At 33.1% G+C, this 18,382-nt stretch overlaps 1 protein-coding gene across 3 annotated transcripts in view; it reads left to right on the top strand.

Moving 5' to 3' along the window:
• The window catches only part of LPHN2 (latrophilin 2), a 218,776-nt gene that overhangs the window by 147,682 nt on the left and 52,712 nt on the right, over positions 1-18,382 (top strand). For all 3 annotated transcript variants that reach the window (XM_006888580.1, XM_006888582.1, XM_006888581.1), the window contains exon 4: positions 14,012-14,121. In XM_006888580.1, coding sequence (XP_006888642.1) covers positions 14,012-14,121 — 110 coding nt within the window. The remainder of the gene's footprint in view (positions 1-14,011; positions 14,122-18,382) is intronic.

The following is an 18,382-nucleotide window of genomic DNA, read 5'->3' as shown; positions in this document are numbered from 1 at the left end:
TGCTTCACTGACGTATCTAACAAGGACTTGCTGCTGTTAAACTTGGGTAGAAGACATTAAGGGAGATAGCGGTCAAGTCAGAGTGCTGAACACTTAAGTTTCTCCTTCACCTATTTTAGTATTAACGCAGGTGTTCACTAAGTAAATTTGTGAACAGTAGTTTTGAGAGAATTCAGAAAGTGTTAGCTTACCACTGTGCCAGCTGTTTTAGAAAACATAGAAATCAAGATTCTTAAAATCCCTACGGAAAGGTTGTTTCTTTTGGAACTTAGTTTTAGTTTTTTTCCCACCAAAAAAAAAAAGTTCTATGTGTGCAGTTTTTTTTTTTAAAAAAAGAAAACAAACAGGTTTGTCCTGGAAAGGGTTAAACCGGTTGGCTCCTTGGAGGCAAGGATTCTGAGGCACCGTCTAACATACTTTGGACATGTTGTGAGGAGAGACCGTCCTTGGAGAGGGACATCATGCTTGAGAGGGTGGAGGGACGGCGCAGGAGAGGAAGGCCCTCTATGAGGTGGATTGATTCAGTGACTGGGATAATTGGGATGGGAGTATCAGAGGCAGTGCGATTGGCACAGGACAGAGCGGAGTTTAGGGCTATTGTACATAGGGTCGCTATGAGTTGCAGGCGACTCGATGGCACATAACAACATGTGTGCAGTGCATAGTGTAGCATAGATACACTCAGAAGAGAGGAAAAACTTTATGACTAAGTGACTTCATTTTGGCAGTGATTTTTGGCTTTTCACTCAGATTAGATCAATAATTTTAAAACTTTTCCTAGGGAAAGTCTCAGTTTTGTGGCCGAGTGTAGAGGAGAGAACAAAACGATTGCGTAGGGGTTTTTAAAAAGTGTCTATGATACTGGAATTCTTGATCTGTCTGCAGGTCCATTTCTAGTTCACTATATTTACGGGGGGCACGGGGAGAATAAGTATGTCTTGATAAAAAAAGTATTTGTTAGAAATATTTGTAGTATTCTTTTTTTGATAGTTATAATTTAGGCTCAGTTTTACACATGCCAGTGAGTTTTGAAAGGAGGTGGGGAGAATATCCACTATTATAGCCGACTCACATGGGTCAAAACTTGGGATATACTTTGACCATGACCATAAATACAGTCACCATAACTAGATGATTTCCTTTAGTATGGGGATAATGTCCAAAATAATATAAGTAAAATATAGTTACGATTTCTGTGTGAGTACAAAGCTTAAACCAGATAGTTAATTTTAAAAAGAGATACATGATTTTCAGAATAACTGCATCGCATTTTGTTTGAGGAATGAGAGTTTTTATAAGAATTCTTACTAGTTGAATTGTGAAAATTCATGTATTATATTTTTTAGTTATCTGATAGTAATCCTTATTACTAAGATTGTATTCCACTTTATCACTTTGTTTGTTTAATGCATTTGTGTATGTATATAATTTTGTAATATGAGTCTAAAACTTTGCCAGCAAAATGTTTTAGAAATTGTCTGAGGAAAACGAATTAGTTTAATATAAAAGTTAATAAATGCAAAAGTGTATTTAGCTGAAAAGAAATTTGATGACAAAATGAAATACTGAAACTTACAGAAGCAATCTCCACAAATAACTATGTTTGAAATTTACTTTAATTAAAAAAATAAATAAATAAGACCGCAACAAATTCACACCCTGAAAAAGAACCATTTTAACAAAAAATGGAAAACATCTCAATCTGATTTATTACTTTCACAAACATCTCTGTTCTTGCCGTATAAGATCTCTGGGTGCAAAATAAGGGTCACACTATCAAAATCTTGTTGTTTATTATAATTTTAGTTTAATTTCTATATTCAATTTTATCATTTTTTCTGTGTTATTAAATGACATGTAGTTATATTATCTAGCAATTATATAGGATCTCATTCAGAGATTAATTATTATATTGACTGACTTTCTATATCAGGAATTAGAGAAAAAAAATCTTCTTGCATAACTTTCTTCTTCACCAAAATTATATTCAAAGTCTGAGCATCATCATTTAGATGAACTTAGAATAACAAAGAAAATCTAGTTTCATTCATTCTCCCTTCTGAAAGTCCTTTTAGTTGGTTCTTTTATTTCAAAGTGTAATCCTTTGAGTGGATAATTAACGGTCCAGAAAAGCTGTTTTGTGGAAAAGTCGAGCCATACAGATGAAAATAATCGCTCCACCAGATTATTTTTAAGAAGTAAATAATTACAAAAGGAGAAGATTTGAGATGACCAATCTAAATCTGAGGATAATTAGATGGTATAGAAAATGAAAATAAAATATTTGGCATTTATGTACCACAGTTCTCATAACAAAGCTAATTAAATATTTAGAAACTAAAAATTCCCCGCAATTTGAACAAAAATAACCCATGACAAAGAGGTTCTGTAACTTTACAGATAATTAGTAAGGGTGATAGGAAGGAAAAACATCATAGATTGGCTCCAAGGTTCTACAAGGTCATGTCTTATTACGCTGTGTCTTTTATATGGTCTGGTAACAAGTTTCTTGCTAATTTAATCTAACTAGGGCATCCCATAGCGATTTCCCTTGTTAAAAATGTGATTGTTTCTGCTAGTGAAAACTACAGTAGGTTAACATTTTTATAAATAATTGCCCCTAATTGATACAGGTCATAATAATTTTTTTTAGTTATTAAAAACCAATGTCCTGAAAATTTGGGCACAAAGTGATATTTTTTTAATATTCCAAAATTTTATTGTATTTTCCCTTACTTAAATTATCTTGTTTCTTTCATTAAATAGTTGGACCTCATGACCCTGTGAATGAAATTTAGTCTCGGTGGCATGCTTTGTAAACAAATACCTCTTATTTTGCTAATAAAAGCAAGCACATTTATGTTGAATGTGCATTTCTGCAAACAAGAGATTTTACACTGGATTAATAAGGCTCTGAGTGAGTCAGGCCTAATTTGCATTAAACTGACCCTAAGGTCTAGTAAAAACTGCAAGGAATTTCAAAGGTTTTTAAAACATAGAAAGTTGTTTTTAACAAATCAGCATTATCATTTCCTAATGCTTATTTTATTAGTCAGTGCATGAATTTTGTGAATTTTTCTTTTGTTTCAGTGACATAAATTAAGCAGTTATTCTTCGTGGTTATTCTTCCAAACACTATATATTATTCAGATATAATATGATTACAGTGGATATAACTTTGCTGGTTTTTTTGAGTGTTTTCAACATACTGAAGAATAGAATGTCAATAGTATTTTACTGGCAACTTTATGCTTTAGGTTGCTGATATTTTCCTGTTTTGTGAAATGAGAAGGAGTGAGTTCTTTCTCTTTTGCTATATTCTTTTATACTCAGATAGGCTCATGTTTATATACTGATAGTGCAAAAAAATTTGTGTTTTTTATAGGGTCAACATTTAATCAATAAGCTTGCGGTTGTCCCCCCCACCCCAAATTTTGTAAACTGATTCTTTTAGAAAGATTGATATGCAGTAGTAATTTGAAATTACGTGACTGTATTCAGAACATCAATATGTAGGTGAAATAAAATGTAGATTTTTTTTCCCTCTCCTGTTGCCACAGAAAAAGATCCTGGCGTGTACCCATATCCAAGCATAGTATTACAGATTCTGGTGGTAACATTATTTCAAACACGATGTCAAAATAATTCAAATAATGCAACTCAAATAATGTGTCTATAGAAAAATATCATAACCTTCATAAAGACTTAATTTCTGTATTTCAGAAAACTTCTAGATGACAAATTATTAAATAAATTATGAGAAGATAGTTTTATGACAAATGGGAACATTATCATAGAACACCTCGTTTTTTTTACACACTAATTACACACCATTTAGCTCCCTAATGTTATGTTTACCTAGCAATTAGTTAGGCTCACAAATCATCATTAATAAATATTTAAAGAAAGCAAGACCTACTTTCCTTAACTCTACAAAATAGGAGTTTAAAATATAGACAAGGATGTTACTATGAAATTGAAAGATACATAAAAAAAAGGTTTGATTTAACATTCAACTCAACTTTCCTTTTTTACATTTGAGAATAATTGTAACCTTTTTTTTTTAAGAGCATGACTTCATTTATTGCCCTGACCAGTTCATTTGATTACTTGCTTTTGGAAATTAAGCCTAACCAATTAGTATTTTTAAATTGTATGTACCCAGAAGACACTATTTTAGGGACTGAAGGTTACTTCATCAGTTCAGATTGCTAGTATATATGGAGAGAAATTTATGCATTTGGATTTGGTACTATTTTCCCCTTGTCCTTAAATAGATGAGCTCTGATGGCCTAGTGATTAGGAGCTGCACAAACCGAAGGCACATGGTTTGAATTCTCCAGCTGCTCTGTGAGAGAAAGATGGGCAGTCTCCTATTCAGTTTACTGCCTTTGGAAAACTGTGGGAGGATCAGCTATGGGTCATTTTCAACTTGGTGGTACCTGACAACGTAGAGAGAAAATTATTGGAAGCCAAATGGTACTCCTTTCTCCTTGTCCTTAAATAGATAATTCATTTCTTAGATGTTGTATTACTGACTTTCATGCTTCAAAGTGTCCAAATTGACAGAATTCTGTAAGAGTCAGGTACATCTGATTGAAGCATAAATGCTGTCTGCTGTTTATTTTTGAGAAGAGATAAATCATTGTTATTTTATTCATTCAGAAACAGTTACTGATTTTATATTGTGTGCCAGGAATATTAAAATTTTCAGTTGAATTACAGATTTGCAACTTTCTCTTTCCCACCGTTTCTCCCCTTTGTCCTTTGTGATAAAGTTTCTAAGTTTATTAAAAACTGATCCACTTGAATAGATTAAAATATAGTTATGAGATAACTGTTACATAGTAGTTGATACACAAGAATGAATATAATTCTTCTGAAGTTCATGAGAGTATGGATTCCTGTTTGCAACATTTAGCTAGAGATTTCTATTATTATAGACCATGTGATTCACGCGTGAATGTGGTTTGGATTCTTTGAGGTTATGCTTCTGAAATGCTTTTACCTGGCACATCTGGAAAGAGGTAAATCATACATTGTCTTGATAATCCTGAAAGAAACATCTGATTCCAGAAACAGGCCAGCTTTAGTGAAGACATACACAAAAAAGGAACAGACCCCTTTTCTAATTTAATTTTTCAAATAGAATACTCTTAAGAGACTGAAATTGTTGAAATATTTTTTAGAGAGTATATACATTCCATAAAACACTGGCCTGTTTTATAGGATGACTATGTATTTGAGGAAACTTAAATTTTTATCTTCTGTCATAATATACTGAGCTTTTCTTTTGAATGCAAGAGTATTTGTTCAAGTTGGTAGATTTTTGCATTTTTAATCTTCCTAGACTGTGGTGAATAATGGCCCCTGGCAGGAGATAATGAAATTTTCTTAATTTATATTTTCAAGCAGAAGCTTCAATTGAAAATGGCATCCTATGGCCTGGAGACATAGCTTTAGTGCAAGTTTCAGGGGAGCTGCAATAATAATGCATGCAGTGCCATCGGTGACGGGGATGATAGGACAGTGAAGAAGTAATTTAAGGAAGAAAAGAGAATGTACCAAAGCTTTATTGTAGCATATCTAATGATCTGCTGAAGATTCCCAATGGTTTTTGGAGCATGACTGGAGAAACTAATGTTATCTTACCAAAACAGAAGCCCCTGCTTAATCAGCAGAACAAGACTATTGATTAAAACACCTCTCACAATAGATTACACATGGAATCTCATCTCCATACTTTGCACTTGGTAAAGTGTAATAATGAGCATAAGATAATAAAAAAAAAGTAAAAGGAATTTGTAGGATATTGTACAATTCAAGATTAGAGCTGGAATGGAAACAAATATGCATGAATAGTTCAACCTGTTTTAAAAGTTGTACACAAGAAAGAATGTGCACAGTGTGTGAGGAGAAGTCTGGAAGAACATGAGATGATCTGTTCTTTTAAGTTTTCCATTATCTCTGCCTTTCTGTGTCTTTGATGCAGTGACTATCCCAATGGACTTGAGCAGGATGGAAACTGTGAGAATGGTGCAGGACAGAGCAAGGTTCAGATTTGTTTTCATAGGATTTTTGTGAGTTGTCGTCAACTTGACAACATCTAATAGCAACAACATGTCTGACTCAAAGAGACCCCATGTGTGTAGACAAAATTGCTTTACAGAGTTTCTAAGATAATGATTTTTTTGAAAACTGATCTCAATGCCTTTTTTCCCAAATGTGCCTAGGTTTGAACCAATAACCTTATAGTTAGTAGTCAAGTGTTTAATACTCTAACTGTACCTTGGGACCCGACATCAAAATTAACAGATGGTACCTAGCTGAAACTACAGGATCACAAACAGTGTATGTTTTAAGTCTCTTCTCCTGATGTAATCTCAGGTCTCAATATTGGTATTGTTATTATCCACAATAATTTTAAAGGTAAAAATATTTTTTCTTTAGAGAAATATTTATAACAGATGAAGTCTCATTATGAAGATTAATCACTAAGTTTACATATTAGAATGCAGAAATATTTTTTAACTACTGTCATGTACATATCAAAGTATTTTGAAGAAATAGTTGTCATATTCTGTCACTAAACTATTGCTTTATTACTAAAATTCTTAATTACGCAAACTACTGGTACTATGTTGCTCCTCCTTTAAAACCTTCAACCACCAACAAAAAAATTCAATAGCACAAAACACATATTACTAGAATATAAAAATAATTTACAGAAAAATCACTAAGCTTTTAAAAAAAACACACAACTCTGGTGAAAAAAGGAAAATAATTTCTAAAACTCTGGTGAAAAAATGAATATTATTTGTTAACCAAGAAGATTAGTAATTAAAATCAGAGACTCAATATTCACTGGTGTGCTTACTTTGTTGTGAAGCCTTAAAACAGTCCTACCTTTCAACCTTAGTTTTCTCATTAGAAATTTTTTGTTAAGTGAGATAATGCACGCAAGCTCTTTGCATGATGCCTGGATTATACACCTGAGTAAATATGAATTAGCAAAAACAACATAAATAAATAATAACAATGAATGGTCTCTTTGAATTGAAGTCGACTGGACGGAAGTTTAGAACAACAGCAGTTGTGGCTAGGAGAGTCATTAGGTATTTTTAGATTATTTTAAAAGTTTGTTTCTCTTACATAGTGTTTATATTTTCGGGATGATATAATTGACTTAATATCTTAATTTATCACTAAATAAGTTGAACTTTGCATATAAAATGACTAAGGTTGGGTTTTTTGGGGGGTTTTTCTCTCCTATCAGCTTTTGGAAGTTTCTTGAATCAAATTCTCCATTTTAAGGTAGAAGAAATATAGAAAAGCATTTTTGAATGATTTTTTAAATTCAGCATTTTGATTCTGTTAAAGCAGATTGTTAACCTACATACAGAATTTAGAATTTGCTTAGTTGTGGTTGACGGGTTGTATCAATTAATGTCAGAAACAATACTTTTATTATGATATTTGAATGTAAAACATGTTACTGTTACTAGGATTATTTCTATCTGTGTCTGAAATTCTCATGTACACATTGCACGATTTAGCATACTAAGAAATGAGGAAGAAATTTTTAATTTTAATCAGAAGGTGGAAGCCAAAACTAATAAATGGAAATAATATATATGTAATGTTTTTCATTATTTTTATCAAATCATAAGAAATCATCAGCCCATTCTCTCTATATACATTTTAGAAATGCGGTGAGACACACCTGCTTGCTTAGTGTAATGCAATCAAAACTCTTGAATCATACAATTGAAAAATAAGAAGAAGCTTGTTCGTGTTATAAGTTCTGTTTTATATTATAAATTCTACTTATAACTCAAATAGTTCCCTTTTTATTGTAATTTATTAAATATTTAGAACAAAAGAATGTGTTACCCAATGTTTACCTTATTTATCAAATTGTCTAAAGCTTTCTTGTTTTAACCCAATGGTTCTTAAACTTTTGCATACATCACAATCACCTGGAGAGCTTGTTAAAACGCACCCTCAGAGTTTCTGATCCTGTTAAGTCTAGAGTCTGGCTTAGAATTTGCATTTCTAACAAGTTCCCAGCAGATGCTCTTGCTGCTGGTCTGATGACCACATTTTGAGAAGCACTGCTTCAATTTTTCCTTTATCAACAGTAATTTGTTTAGAAATATTTAATAAAGTAAGATCAAACTTGTGAAAGCAACAAGATTTATCTAGAACACATTCCTTATTTTTCATTCACTACAATTTTATGAAGAAAAAAAGATGGAACTGCAATTGTATTTCCTTCAAATCCTAATCAAATATTTACTTATGTTAAAAAAAGAAACTATTTTGTCTTTCTACCTTGATTCAGTTATTCTCCATACTTATGCCTAACATTCAAGAAAGTGGTAGGCAGTTAACACATGAATCTTCTGGATATATCAAAGACACATAAGCCTTTTCATTTTTATCACAACCATACCTTATTAAAAAAACTACTGACGCTCTCACTCACCCAGTGCCATTTATTCAGAACTACCTCATAGAATTGTTGTTAGGGGCCACTCAGAGTCATCCAAGACTCAAGACAAACCTGTAACCAGCATATCTGAACCTTGCTTCATCCTGTACCATCTGTTTGACCCCATTGTTAAAGTTTCTGTGACATTCCATCTTGCTGTGTCTTCCTTTTTTTCTCCACCTTTTTCAGCATTCTTCCTTTTTCCTACTCATAGCGTTCTTTTTTAAAACAATAAAGATTTTATTTCTAAAATCCCCTTCAAAATAAAACGTTTGAGAAATCTTTTTGGCTTTTTTCTCCCCAAGGAAACATTAATTTGTGCAATAATACTTAATATGCGTAAAACCACAGATCTGGAAGATACTCTCACACCACTGTCCTAGCAATCAGTCACCCGAAAGGGTTTGGTTAACAGTTTCCCAACTCATAGGATTCTCGTTGTTATATGCCATCAGGTTGGAACTGATTAATAGCTGACCCTCCAGCAGATTTTTCAGAGGCTGTATTTTACATGGAAGGAGATTGGCCAGTCTCCCATGCAGCAGCTGGTGCATTTTAACTGCTGTCATTTGTAGGCCACTAGAGATACAACAACTCATCATGTTGTTGTTGTTGTGTACCCTCGAGTCAGGAAACCCACAGATGCACCTTTAGTGAGTTTTGAGGTGCTGATAATTGCATGGGAAGAGATTACCCATCTTCCAATTTTCTGAAAATTGGAAATCGGTGGACTGAACCACACACCTTTACGTTGGCAGCACATATACTTACTGTTAAGCTACCAGAGCTCCCTAAGGGGAGAAAAATCATGGAAGGAACACTGTTTAGAGCTGAGAATACAAATTTTTTTCTTTCTTGGTTTAATTGGACCTTTTGATTTTCATTTAAATGAAAACATGAAGCAGAGTTATTAGTGAGAATTTGCTTCTGTGACTGATTGATTTTTCTTCCCCTTTCTAAAATGATGGCAATCTATAGTTTTACATTCTTAACAATAGCATATTGATTAAAGAACATTTAGAGTTTTCTTAATACTTCACATATTTTCCTTCCCTGCATCTCCCCCTTGGCTCCTTGCATTTGAAAGTATGATACTTACTTTATTCATTAAAGAATGACTATAGTCTGTATTTTAATTCTTATAATTTGAGCTTCTAAAGTCATGCATTCTTTTCATCAGTCAGTATCCTGGTATACACAGTTTTGATTGTCTTTACTGTTAATGGTTTTATTTCTTTTTGCTTTCCTGATATATTGGCTACCTTAAAAATGTTAAATTAATATTTTGGAGCATCATTTGAAAGCCATAAATTCCAATTTAACATAGTTTTATTTGTTACAACTCCACTAACTTACCTTTAATTTTATTTTCTATTTTATTCCTTGAATTAACACCATTTCAGTCTGAAAGAAAATGCTTTGTACACAGTATGATTACTAGAACAAAAGTTACATGCTTCTTATAAATTATGGTAATTGCTTTTTACATAAATTTGCAATTGTAATTGTCATCAGATTACTAATACAAAGCTGTTCATTAAAAGTAAATGTAGTCAGGTATTTGTTATAGGATTTTCTAAAAAATTTCTATGTTGACCTTCTTTCAAAGAAAGTACCAGGAAAACAATCCTTTGTGTACTTGCAAAACCTTATATCCATTATGACATTAAATAGTATAAAATATATTTTAATCACCTATAAAAGTTTAAAAAATATAAAAACTCATTTGATCTTATAGTTGAAAAATAATTGTGTGATCTTGTTGTTGTTGTTGTTGTTGTTGTTGTTCTTATGTGCCATCGAGTCAGTTGCGACTCATAGTGACCCTATGTACAGCAGCCCTAAACCATGCTCTATCCTTTGCCAATTTCACTGCCTCCGACACACCCATCCCGATTATCCCAGTCACTGAATCAATCCACCTCATAGAGAGTCTTCCCCTCCTGCGCCATCCCTCCACCCTACCCAGCATGCTGTCCCTCTCTAAAGACCTCTCTCTCCTTACAACATGTCTAAAGTATGTCAGATGAAGCCCCAGAATCCTTGCCTCCAAGGAGCAGCCTGGTTTAATCCTCTCTAGGATGAATCTGTTTGTTTTCCTGGCAGTCCATGGTACATTCAGTACCCTTCTCCAGTACCACAGCTCAAAGGCGTCAATTCTCCTTCTATCCTCCCTAGTCATTGTCCAACTCTCTGATGCATAACAAGTGATTGCAAAAAACCATGGCGCATCTTAGTCTCCAGAGAGACACCGTTGCTCTTGAGTACTTTAGAGAGGTCCCTAACAGCAGACTTTCCCATCCATTTATTAATAAAATTAAGCAAAACAAACAAAAAAAGACACATTTCCAGCACCTTTGAGTTAGTTAATTCGTCATTTTGAAGCTCTTTATTACACTGATCCATTTCAGCTTTGAGCATAAACACCCCTATTATTTCACACATTCTAGTTTAATAACATGAGAGAAGGTTTTGTGGGCTGGGAGGATGAATGTGAATGTCAATATGAAATGTTTACCTGTAAATGGACTTGTGTTATTTTAGGAATTTTCCATGAATATATCTTAGATGTGTATTAAAATCCTACCAACATACCAACATTAGTAAAACTTTATTGAGTGGTTATAAAAGTAATACAAGTAGAGTATACGAGGATTAGAGATCTAATACATAGTAAGTCAGATATATCTTGTGATGCTTTAGAGGTGAAATAAATAAAATGGGTACTGTTATCTCAATTCCAAATTTTCACTACCTCATAGGACAGAGTAGAATTTCCTTATAGGATTTCTTATGGTAAAATCTATGAAACTAGATCCCTAGGTCTTATCTTGGAGTGACTGGTGTGTTTAAGCCTTTGGTTAGAAGCCCAGTGTTACAGAATTATGCCACTAAACTTTTGTGAAAATGCCTGTTGCTATGAATAAATACAAATAAGGAAACCTGACTGGTGGTGTAAGTAGTTACGGTTCTGAGTTCCTAACTAAAAGATTGGAGTAATAATGCCACCCACAAAATCAGCTATTCGAAACAAAGTACAGTTCTACTTTGATGTGAAAGGACTCACCATGAGTTGAGACCAGTGTAGTAGTTGGGGATTATTGGGGAATCAAGAAACTTGACAAAGTATTGGACCCTCTTGTAACTGTAGAATTTAAGCAAGAACTAAAATGAATTTCAGAATTATGATATTGCATTAGTTAAATCATAATGTTAAATCATTATTTAAATCATAGTATTAACCTGTTAAAAGGTCTTCCAAGTAAGCTGCTGTCTAAAATTTTAAAATAGTAAATGATTCCATAACTTATATTGAAGTAGCTCATTTACGTTAAGTGGGGGACCGTTGTCAAATCTCTCTGCATGACAGAACAAATTTAAGAGAAATACGTATTTTGCAGAATAGCACACCATTATATTTACATTCTTCATGATCTTGTTTGTGATAGATATATAAAAAAACATGATATGGCTTATATAAACCGACAATAAAATTATATTTTTATAGAGTAGGTTGTTGTTGTTGTCATGTGCCATCGAGTCATTTGTGACTCATAGTGACGCTATGTATAAGAGCTCTAAACGCTGTTCTATCCTGTGCCAACCTACCCATCTCGAACGCACTTATTCCCACCACGGCAGTCACAGAATCGATCCATCTCATTGAAGGTCTTCCTTTCCTTCACCGCCCCTCCACTCTGCCAAATATGATGTCCCTCTCCAAGAACCAATTCCTCCTTGCATCATGCCCAAAGTATGTCAGACAAAGCTTCAGAATCCTTGACTCCAAGGAGCATTCTGGCTTCCCCTTCTCCAGGACAAATCTGTTTGTTCTCCTAGCAGTCTATGGTATATTCAACACTCTTCTGCAGCACCAAAGCTCAAAGGCATCAATTCTCTTTCTGTCAGCCCTATTCACTGTCCAAGTCTCTGATGCATAACACTTAATTGTGAAGACTGTAGCCTGGATCAGGCGCACCTTAGTCTCCAGCCTGATGTCGTTACTCTTCAGTACTCTTGAGAGAGTGGGTTATAATTATTTAATATTTAAAATTCTTCTATGAAGTTCATTGTACTGTATTTTGAAATATAAAATTTACATGTTTAATCCTATAGTATTTTTCAATTTCACTGCTCTAAAAAGAAAATTCATGTATTCTGGGGGTCATAATTGGGATGGCCCCAAGTTTCCTGTCATCACATCTACCCATGGTCAGCAGTATTCTTCTTCCACTTCTTTCAAGATGTGATGTTGTGAATTGGCCTGCTGTTCTATCACTAATATTGCCATTTTATAGTTCAGTTATATTAATGTACTTTAGGCTATCTGGTATTCAAATTATTACATAAATTTTGTTATCATGTTCTTGTTCTGCTTGCTTTGACTTCTTAATTTCTATACTTATTAGACACATAATAAAAATTCTGCAATCATTACTCTACATTGGGTTGTAAGAAAATCCAATTACAAAGAAATAATTTCTCACCTATACAAAAGCTTAACATTAACAGAGACAATATGAAAAGTCCGTTTGGACAAATGCATAGGATTTTAATAAATAGCACCTCACCTGGAATTCTAACTTAATAAAACGGTCTTAATGCCTCATGACCAAGTATAAATAAGAGCATACTTCCTCAGCATTAGCAATAAGTAAAATATTCTTTCAATCAAGTTTGTTCTATTATTTCTCTGTGTTACAATTTTGGAAGTATTCATTTAAAAGAGTAGATCCTGAGTTTTGAAAATAGTTAAAGTACTTAGTTACTGAGTGAAACTGTGGAGGTTCCATTTCATCCAGAAGAAACTCAGAAGAATGGTTTGGAACTCTATTTCATGGTATTTAAAAATTCTCTGAAGCCAGGTCTTCTCTAGCACATAAACAGTTGCTGTGAGATAGCATTAACTCCATAACAATCAGGAAAAACATTTTAAAATCCAAGTGCATAATCATATATTTATAATGAAAACACATTGGTCTGTGAAATAATTATCATAACGATACGATAATGCTTAAAACAAAAGCAGGAAACCTCAATCTTTTACTGCTTGCTCTCAGCAGCTCTAGCCATTGGTTAGCACCTGAGCGCTTTAACCACTCAGCAAGTGCCAGTGACTGTGCTAGATGCTTGTAGTGTGTTCTGTCCTTTATGGAAACCGTATCATGTTTATGTGTGTAATTTCTATTCTGAATTGTGGCAGCAAGGTAACAAGAATCCTAGTAAGTTGTGCCCTAACTCCCCACTGCGTGTTGAAAATGTCAAATACTCAAATTGTAATATACTATAGAATAATAGAAACTAGTTATTTTGTGTTTACTTTGAGTTAAAATGTAGTGATTCATAATGCAGAAATACTGCAGTGTAAAAGAGTGAGGTTATCAACAATCTAGTATTAGTTGTAATTTTTGTTTTATGATCCTGGTTGCTTAGAGAGAATGTAATTTGGTGACATGTTTATGTAATAAGAATATACTAATACTGTGTTTTACAAGTTGGGTTCATTTTGTCTTACAGGTGCAACAATCGAACACAATGTATAGTAGTTACTGGGTCAGATGTATTTCCTGATCCATGTCCTGGAACATACAAATACCTTGAAGTCCAATATGAATGTGTCCCATATAGTAAGTACGGAGTTTTTATTTCTCGTTTTCTCCAGCAGTCCTTGCTGGTGCTGAAAGACTACACATGTGAAAGAAGCATATGTTTATGGCCTACAAAACCATTATGCATGCAGAGCACTAACAGACTCGGGCCTCCAATTAGCTTCATGAAGTGTGGAAGGAAGCCATGGTGTAATGCTGGCCAAGTGTCTGTCTGTGTTCTTAAGTGTTTGGCTTTTAAGGCTAGTGTTTTTCCAGAAAACAAACTTGAATTAGCTATTCAATAGGGCAGATAGAAATCTGTACTTTCGCCCAATACCAGTTGCTGACAAATTGGTTTGGCTCACAGTTTTCTAAAGAAGGAATTGACTTCAGTTTTAATCGTGAGCTACTTGAATGGCTACCTGCTGTTTAGTGCCTGGTAAAAACTACCCTTGCAGTAACCGAGGCGAGTGCTTTCCTTTTTGTTCAGTTGCAGTTAAGGAGTATTTCTTTACCAGATCCAGTGTCAAAACCTTTACACGAAATAAAATAGGTAGCTGTAGCAAAACCGTAGACAGATTTCTAGTTTTTATTTTATAACATCATCTTCAAGAAGATCCTACAAAAAGATCATCTGAAACTCCATTTAATCTGTAGATAGTCCTTACTCATGTTCTAATTTTTGGTAGCTTTTTCTCATAATTTAGAATTCATAATTTAAATTACCGTTATACTGATTTCAGTAGGATCGTAGCTTTTAGACACCGTAAATGTTTACATATACTCTCTAATTTCCCTAATGTCCATGGTGGTTTTCTTTTTTTTTTTTTTAAAGAGCTGACTTCTTATATTTTTCTTGGGGGAAAAATTAATCCTGTCCTTAGCTTTTAAGTAAAAGGTATTGAGCTTGTTTTTTCTGGTGGGGTGTCATTTATATACCAATTGCTCTGAAATACATATGTTGTGTTCACGAGATAATGATGTTGCTGTTTTCATAGCCTCAAAAGATCACTAAGATCTAATAGATTCATATGTCAACTACCAATTTTTATAAAATCAAAGGGCTGAATTCAGACAATGGTATGTCCAATGTGATAGTAATACATTCTTACCCATCCTATGAAGGCATCCACTCTTTCTCCCCTCTGCCACCTTTTTAATAAATTGATTTTTGAGGGGGTATCAGTTAAAGGCCAAACACAGATTACCTTTCCTTTTCTTCCTTGCTCTGTGTTCCTGTGCTACTGTGAAATGGATGCTTTTTATGTTTTCAGTTTTCTCTGTACCATTTGTAGGATCGGAAGCCTACTGAGTGCACTGATCTTTGTATCATTTCTCTTATGTGTAGTGTTGGTGACTTACATAATCACTCTCCCGTGTCACTCAAGGAACATTGTACTGTTTTGAGCTAACCAATATTGTTTTGTTCCATAAAGTCACTTTCCCTTGAATTTAGCATGACTTTTGTCCTCAAATTAGAAAAGGAATACAGCATCCATTCTCAAACAGTGGTGCCAAGAATTGTGTCTTTCTGGAACCTGTTCCTGTAGTGACCAAGAACAGTGTTAAGCAAATGTTATTTCCTGACTTTTGAATTATTTCTTGTGCTGTTTAAGAAAGGAAAATTGTGGATATCTTCTGGAACATCTAACTTTCAAAATTTTACTTTTTCAGTTCTCCAGAAGTATTGTATGTTGTGCATTAAACTTTTAAATACCTATACCCAGAGAAGTATTTGTTCTTTTTGGTTTCTGTCTAAAAAATTCCAACAGTAATCAATTTTCTGTTACCTTTCTAGATGTGTGCACGAGGCAGAAATAAATCTATGGCTCTATCTCTCCCCTAACCTCAAATATTCCTTGTTGAAAAGTAAAAAAGTATTAGAATATCTATAAACTGTACAGTAGTGGCACACTATATTACCAATATCAGTTTAATGCAAATTACCTTTTTGCAGTATCCTAACCTTGTGAATGACTATGTGTGTTCTGATCTTTTACCTTCATTTTTCACTCTTTTTTAAAAAAAATTCCTTTTGTCTAATACACTTATATTTTAAATGTATTATATTCATCTCATACATTTACATGTTAAACCTATCATTCATTTTATTTTAATAATTATATATTTTGTGGTATCTGCACACCTTTTGTGCACTTTAATATTTAGTTGATGAAGTTTATCATCATCAGATACCATTTTTATGTGTCCTCTGCTTTGGTTTGATGTGAGTGTCTACCCAGCACAAATCATCCAGAAGTTTATATATTCCAAACTGTTCCCTGTGCTCTCAAAAAGCAGTTTCAAAAATTTTCCTTTATTCCTGAAATCTTTAAACTTAATTTCTTTAACTAAACATTTTTAAAATTGATTTTTTTTGTTTTGTTACTTATGCACAGTAAATATACTTTGTATATTTATATGCATTATATTTGATCTACATTATTGACCAGGTAATGTTTGTGTCAAAAATATATTTATGTAAGACATCTTCTGTAGTATACCAGTATTCGGAAATGAATGCTTATGGGTTTAAAAGAGGCCCTGATGACTCATAAAGACCTTGGAGAAAAAGGAAATTAATCCGATTGGAATTTCACATCCTACAGATAGGATTTGGTGTTGTGTTTGTTGTGGTTTTTTTGTTTTATTTTATTTTCATACCTTTTTATTTCATATTCTTGTTAGTTATAACATTCATTTTAATGTGAATTTTTATTTGAGAATCGTAACAGCTGCTTATGATTAAATTATTTTTAATATTAACAGACCAGTGAGATTAGTAAAAATGAAATAGTGTATCACTTCAGATGCAGAGTATATAAGCTGTAGTTTGTTTTGGTCAGTTTTTTGTCTTGCATAACTACGTAGTCTTCGACTAATTTTGATCTGTCATGTATGTGTGTTTGAACCATAGTAAAGTTAAACATTGTTATGATTTAGTTCATGCAATCTTTTAGACAATTTGCAATATGTACTGAGAATGTGATGGAGAAGGTTTATTTGATTGTATTATCATATTTTTATTGTTTGATAGAATTTGAAAGATTCCTACAGAGCTAATTGATTGTTCTCATTTCCCTGGAATTTTTATAAAATCATTATGTGGACTTTCTGTTTTATTTAACAAACATAATGTCAACCTTATTTTTTAAATATTCATCTCATTTGACTCATCAAAAGATTTGCTTTTGTTATTTAGTTTTACATGTGATTGTTACATCACAACTTTCATCCCTCTTTTAAATTTTGTGTATATTTATATCTATAAATTTCATATCTGTGCTCTTTTCTTTTCATATAATGGATAACATTTAAATTACAAAATTATGGTTTCTTCCATGTCTGACACATGGCTCAGGAGCTACTTTGTCATTTTAGTGCTTCAGATAATAAAATTTAGCCATTTTAAATTAAGGGGAAACATAAAATACACTTTGTATAGCTTTTTGTTAATCTTTTTATCTTTTATTTTTACTATTAAATTTATTTTACAATGTATTATCCTCTTCCTTTACATTAATGGATTTGTTTCAATTAATGTAGTTTTTTTGAAAAATATATCTATCTGTAAATGTAGTCTCAACAGTCACCTCACTAATGATTTCTCTTGTGTTCATTTTCTTACCACGCCCTTCCTTTATTGATTCTGAGCAGGTATAATGTTGCTCTTCACAGAAGACCCATCTTAGGGCTAGTGGTTTATATAGAAGTGTTTTCTCTCCATCAGTGACACTGAATTTCTCTTATCTACTTGGATATAGTCAGAATGACACATTTTAGGAACAAGTATGTTTCCTGAAAGTGCTTAAATATACCACATTGGATTGGGGAGGTGATGCCTCAATATTAAAGAATCTGTGCTATTTTTCGGTGGCAGCTAAGTTTGTGTAATCTGTTTTTCCCAAATGTGTTTCAGGTCAATATTTAATCTTGATGAGTTATTACAATTTTTAAAAATTAATCAAGCTAGGACAACATAATGAAATGTGCAACTACAGGGCCTTCAAGTAATCAGTTTGGAGATATAGTATTAGTATACCCTAATGCATCTTAATAAGGAAAGAGGAAAATGTACAGACATTAATCTGGTCATTTTATGAAATTCGGGCAACATACTTCAAAGTCTGCAGACAATCTAAGATAATAATTTATGTATTGTAATTTTCAGAAAAGGATTCACTGGCCAGGTTATTTTATAGCACCCTTTCTATAATTTAGTATCCGTGCTGGTACAGTATTTACGTGTTAAACTGCTAGCCATTAGGTTGGCAGTTCAAACACACCAGCCACTCCTACA

This window comes from Elephantulus edwardii, unplaced genomic scaffold (assembly GCF_000299155.1).
Source record: "Elephantulus edwardii isolate Elephantulus edwardi_28Jun2011 unplaced genomic scaffold, EleEdw1.0 scaffold00069, whole genome shotgun sequence".
NCBI lineage: Eukaryota > Metazoa > Chordata > Mammalia > Macroscelidea > Macroscelididae > Elephantulus > Elephantulus edwardii.
The sequence above is the reverse complement of the archived record's forward strand: the minus strand, read 5'-3'. Positions and strand labels throughout refer to the sequence as shown.